This window comes from Eucalyptus grandis, chromosome 8 (assembly GCF_016545825.1).
Source record: "Eucalyptus grandis isolate ANBG69807.140 chromosome 8, ASM1654582v1, whole genome shotgun sequence".
Lineage (NCBI taxonomy): Eukaryota > Viridiplantae > Streptophyta > Magnoliopsida > Myrtales > Myrtaceae > Eucalyptus > Eucalyptus grandis.
Window position 1 is genome coordinate 5071275 of NC_052619.1, and position 5079 is coordinate 5076353.

General features: G+C 37.1%; 1 protein-coding gene across 1 annotated transcript; it reads right to left on the minus strand.

Moving 5' to 3' along the window:
* Positions 1–279: 279 nt before the first annotated feature.
* On the minus strand, positions 280–4414 carry LOC104455999 (histidine protein methyltransferase 1 homolog). Its single transcript, XM_010070684.3, has 8 exons — positions 4254–4414; positions 4092–4153; positions 3742–3808; positions 3515–3615; positions 1799–1843; positions 1403–1705; positions 1221–1323; positions 280–677 (listed from the first exon to the last, which is right to left on the minus strand). The coding sequence occupies exons 4-8, from the start codon at positions 3587–3589 to the stop codon at positions 595–597; spliced, it is 609 nt and encodes a 202-aa protein (XP_010068986.2). The 5' UTR covers positions 3590–3615; positions 3742–3808; positions 4092–4153; positions 4254–4414; the 3' UTR covers positions 280–594.
* Between the last annotated feature and the right edge of the window lie 665 nt (positions 4415–5079).

A 5079-nucleotide genomic window follows, 5' to 3' on the forward strand; every position in this document is an offset into this window, starting at 1 on the left:
CTGTGGCTAGTTTATTTTCCCATACTAAGCAATAGAAAACGGTAAAAACATTTTTGGATAAGATATTTTCCTGCGAATAAACAGTCTCATATCTTGTTGATAAGAAACTAGTGAACAGTGTGGACAAATTAATTGTAGACCGATTTAACCAGTCACCTGTTCCATTTAGTTAAATCTGATCCGAAGGTTTACATTGTAGCATTAAAATATGACGATTTGGATTAACCGGATGGACTTCCTTGGCCACACAGAATTCATCATAAAGATGAGAATAACTCGAGAGTAAATTTTGGTGCCATACCCAGAAAACCATCATAACTTCAATCAATGAAGTACAATATTAAACGTTGAGAAAAGCATTGAGAGAATTCCAACCTCAGCTTTTGATCATCGCATTGTAAGCCATGTTTCCAGAAGTTCCTCAAGTAATGTCATACTCCACACCATGAGTAATGAGATAAGAAACTAGAAACAACTATGGCATCGAGGATTAAAATTTACCTAATGGAATGAGACATTGTAGGATAAGTCACATTATCCTTCTCTTTCTGTAGATGTGGATTTTCATCTTTTATAGTTGACTTGGAACAAAGTTTACTTGAATGAAAGCCTCCAAATCTCCCGAAGGTTGGACGAACCATCAGCCACTTCAGCAACTATGCTGCTTGCCATTATGCCTGTAAATTAGCAACCACCAAAGGAGAATACCCAAAGCATGAGACACCAACAGTAGCAGATTTAGTCATTATCAGAGACTATCTTGAATAAAAAGGATGATTCTTTTGAAGGTTTTGCTTGGAAAACGATATTTACAGGTGAGTGCCTTTAGTTATTCTCATACACCATAATAAAGAAGTAACAAGTATGCTTCAATAATTTTAAAACAAAAAAAAAAAAAAAAAAAAAAATCAAGTTAATCCATCTAAAGGCACAATTCACGAGAAAAAGATACCAAAGCTCAAGGAGTGTCCACATAACTTCACTATAAATTCCACTTCTACGTTCTTCAAGATAAACATTATCTCCAAAAAAAAAAGCAACAGGACCTTTCACTCCATAAAGGCAGCTTTAGTCAAGGTGTTCAACTCAAGGGATTGTGCCAATAAGTACCAATATTACTTTCTACACGATAAACATTATCTCCAAAACCTAAAAACAAAAAGAATTTTTCAATCCATAAAGGCGGCTTTACTAAAGGTGCTCAATTTTCCAACACTTACCATCTTTCTCCAACAGAGACAGAAATCTCCGTGTTCCCCCTCCAACTCCAAAGTAATGCTTCTTACCAGCCATGTATGCAACTCCATGAGGATGACTCATGCACTGTTCACAAAAGTCAATACAAGAAGAAATAAGAACCGTGTCATTGCAAGAGGAACGCTGTGCACTGAATCAAACTAACCTTCTTTATAAGTTCATACAGATTTTGGAGAGAGGAGATTGAATACACAGTCTCGGCCATTAATATAACATCATAACCCCCTGAGGCCAAGCCATTATCTCTATTTGAGTCCTCTTCATTATCTTTTATGTGTGGAAGAATGTGATGGACGTCTTTCCAGTCACCACCAAAGAAACGAATATCTCTATCTGCTAGGCTACATTCAGGAGCTTGGGATTTCTTCAAATTCACATCCATGTTTGGAATGGTTAGACATCGCAGCACCTCTGCATTGAAGTCTTGTAGGTGAACAGTAGGAGCACCCTACTAAGGCAAATTTGAGTCATTATATGAAATTCAGCTACGACAGGCATCAACTAGGGCACACCTAGGTCAAATGCAAGATAGATACTTTACCTCAAGGGATGCAAAAATTGCTGGAAGTCCATGACCGCATCCAAGCTGAAAAAAAAAAAAAAAAAAAAAAAACGCAATTTCATCAGCGAGAGCAACAGAAAAAGAGAAAAAAAAATTGTTATCTCAACTTAGACCAGTAACAATCAATACAGAAGGAAAGGTGGATTGGCACATGACGTGAAAAGAAGATATTACTACAATTGGAACTTAACAACAATCAGATCACAGGGCAACTAGCTGTTTTAGAGATTAATCAGTATTCAACTTAATAACCCCTCATGACAACCAAAAAGAAACCACCACAAAACATGGCTGCCTATAGAAATAGATGCAACCAAACGCAAATTAAATGACTCAACATTGCGCACCTAAGTTTCATGCAGCCTTTTCGTGAAAATACTAAAACTTCATCAAGTCATGACAAACATAAACATGCAAAACAGACAACTTGATTAAGATCATATTAATGCATGGTTAGCCAGTAGCCACCAAAATGGTCATTTGCCATAATATCATCATCTTAGCCTAGGAAGACATTCCATATCAAGCAACTGGACCTACTTTGGGGCTAATCCTTCGAAGACAAAGTGGTTGAAGACTTGAAGTTGAGTTGTTAACAATCTTGCATTGCAAGTCAGAGAGTGAACTGATTGTCTAAAGGAGGCAAAGAACCTTTGAACAACATACTCTGCAACAACTTCTCATCTCCATCATTTCTATTCACACTTAAAGCGCAAAGACAAAGAAAAAATTTGATCAATGCTTAGAGAATACAAACTTCTAAGATTCACATATATCATAGAGGAACAAGTAAGAAATAGTCACTCCAGAGTCCAAACCACTAGGAAAAGTCATGGAAATGTCAATAATGGTAAAAATAACCAGGGTGTTATGCAGAGAGACCATACCTATATTATGGGTACTTAAGAATGCTGATCACGTGATGCATTAAAATCACAACCATTTGCAACTTAAAGATTGACAAAAGTATTGAACTTATTCTTGAGTATAAATCCGAAGCTTCAACGCTAATTGTCCATGCTATTAATTCAGATTAAATTTTGGATCACGAAGACTGCTAGAGGTATGTGGTCCTAACACCTCTAGACCATAAACGCAGCACACTTCCTCACAGTGAAAACAGCATTTTAATGTGCAGAAATTTTTCCTTCAACACTCTGTAAATTCGGCAACCGTATCAGTTTCCTAAGAAAGAAAGTTCGAAAGCTGGATACCCCATAGTAGCAAGAAAAAGCAATTCTGTGCAACACTTCAATGATCTCTTCCCTTGCTAGGCACAAAAGGCACCATCATGCAATAACAAAGCAGCATTATGTATGTCCTACGTATAACACCCAAATTCTAAAATGCAACACTCCAAGAACAATGAAATATATCAGCAGTGGTAGCATTTCCTTCAATCCTCCAGTAACACCTAAAATTAACAACTTACAATCTCCAGTCCAAGCATTAAAGTTAGTTGGCCTCCTGATTGACCATTCCACACACTACTGTTCATGAAAAGAACAAACAAGACTTTCCTTCATGGGTCATCGTGCACATAAAACAAGACAGAAATGCAGGCTTGGGCTTTTAAAAGTTCCAAATATGGGTCATGTATCAGCAAGAAGCAAGCTATTATTACTCTTACTCCTAGTTTCTCCATCCACATTTCACAATGGCTTCACAGTGAATCACCTGAAATTATAAGCGCACCTCTAGCACTCTCTTTCCACTAAATGATAAATTCCCAGCTTTTATTTCTGACTGGAGGGCTTTAACCAAATCCATCGAACCTTCCCATAGCTTCAATCCTCCTACAGACCAAAGCCACTAGTCAAAATTCCAGTCAACAGAGCACAAGAACTTAGAATGCGCATGAACAACAGAAGTTGATGTTACATTCATAAAGACAAAAGTGAAGAATGGCGGGTTTTACGCACCTTCATATTTCCCGGGCACCAAGTCCGAATTCGACAAGGAAAAGACCTCTTGGGTGCTGACCCGGCCCTAGCACACACCACAACACAGTGGTCAGACCACCAATTTAACAAGCAACAACATCTTCAATTACTTTGCCCATCATTCCTTTTGATATAGCTCACATTCAGTATCGGTCTTGCTTAACCCCAGCAGAAATAAGCAAACCTACAATCTTCAGATTGATCGCTCGCGACTACCAAACTCACACAAAGGTCGTTCTACTTTCACTATTATGCTCTTCAATCACTTCAAATGAAAACAACCCTTCTCATTCTCCAAGCGACAAAAAGAAGACCATAGGCAGACTTACCTTGAGCAGCGTGAGTTCTCCCAGATGGACAGGCTCCCGGTGAACTTGACATTCTCCGAAACCTAAGCGGCACTAGCCAACATCAGTTACGAAGGGAAACCCTAAAAAGGTTCGATTTTTAGAAACGCCATCGATTGATTTTGATTGGTAAACGAATCGAACCTCCGAGGGAAGCACTTCGACGCAAGGAGGGGGCGGATGAGGAGCCTCCGGTGGAGAATCGCCGGCGAACCCTAACCCCAGATTGGCCAAATCGCCGGATGAAGAGAACAGCTGGAAGCCCGAGTTTGCCGCCATTGAAGCTTCAGAGCTCTCTCTCTCTCCCCGAGGCTCAAGCAGAATGACTGCCTGACAGTGCTCGTTTGGGGAGTTTTTGGGGGTAGAATGTGTAAATTTCACCTGATTTTGAAATCAAGTCATCTATATAAATTATCCTTAAACTTATCATAATGTAAAATTTGGTCCCTTAAATTTTTTAATTTGATTAACATGATCATTGAACTTTTATTCAATGTACAATGTGTTTCCTGAGCTTCTAAGTTGTTCAATGTAATTCATGAACTTTTGGTAAATATTTAATCTAATTTCTAATAAATTGTTTATATCTTCGGATTCAATTTAGTCATTAGATTATCTAATTTATGGACTAAATTGAATATGTACAAAAATTTTAATGATCACATTAAATAAATTGAAATTTTGGGATTCACGTTGCATATTAAGCCAATGATCACATTACATATTGAGACAAAATTCATAAACTATTTATATCATTTTCTCTTTAATTATTGCACTTAGTTATGATTTATATGATTGTTTTATATTTCTAACATTGATTTAAAAGAAGATTGTTTTATATTTCTAACATTGTAAAAGAAAAAAAAATACTTATAAAATCCTAAAATTTAGTCTAATAAAGAAAATAAGGGCCATAAGAAGTCTAGAATTCAATTTAGAATACTAGGAACATCATTAGGAGAATATATTT

What these genes read in the sequence shown, in the direction of transcription:
- LOC104455999 (XM_010070684.3), bottom strand. Translation starts at nt 3,589, where the DNA reads ATGGATTTGGTTAAAGCCCTCCAGTCAGAAATAAAAGCTGGGAATTTA. An exon ending in GTGGAAAGAGAGTGCTAGAG is followed by an intron (nt 1,844 to 3,514) that starts GTGCGCTTATAA and finishes TTTTTTTTTCAG; the next exon opens with CTTGGATGCGGTCATGGACT. An exon ending in GTCTCTGTTGGAGAAAGATG is followed by an intron (nt 678 to 1,220) that starts GTAAGTGTTGGA and finishes GCTAATTTACAG; the next exon opens with GCATAATGGCAAGCAGCATA.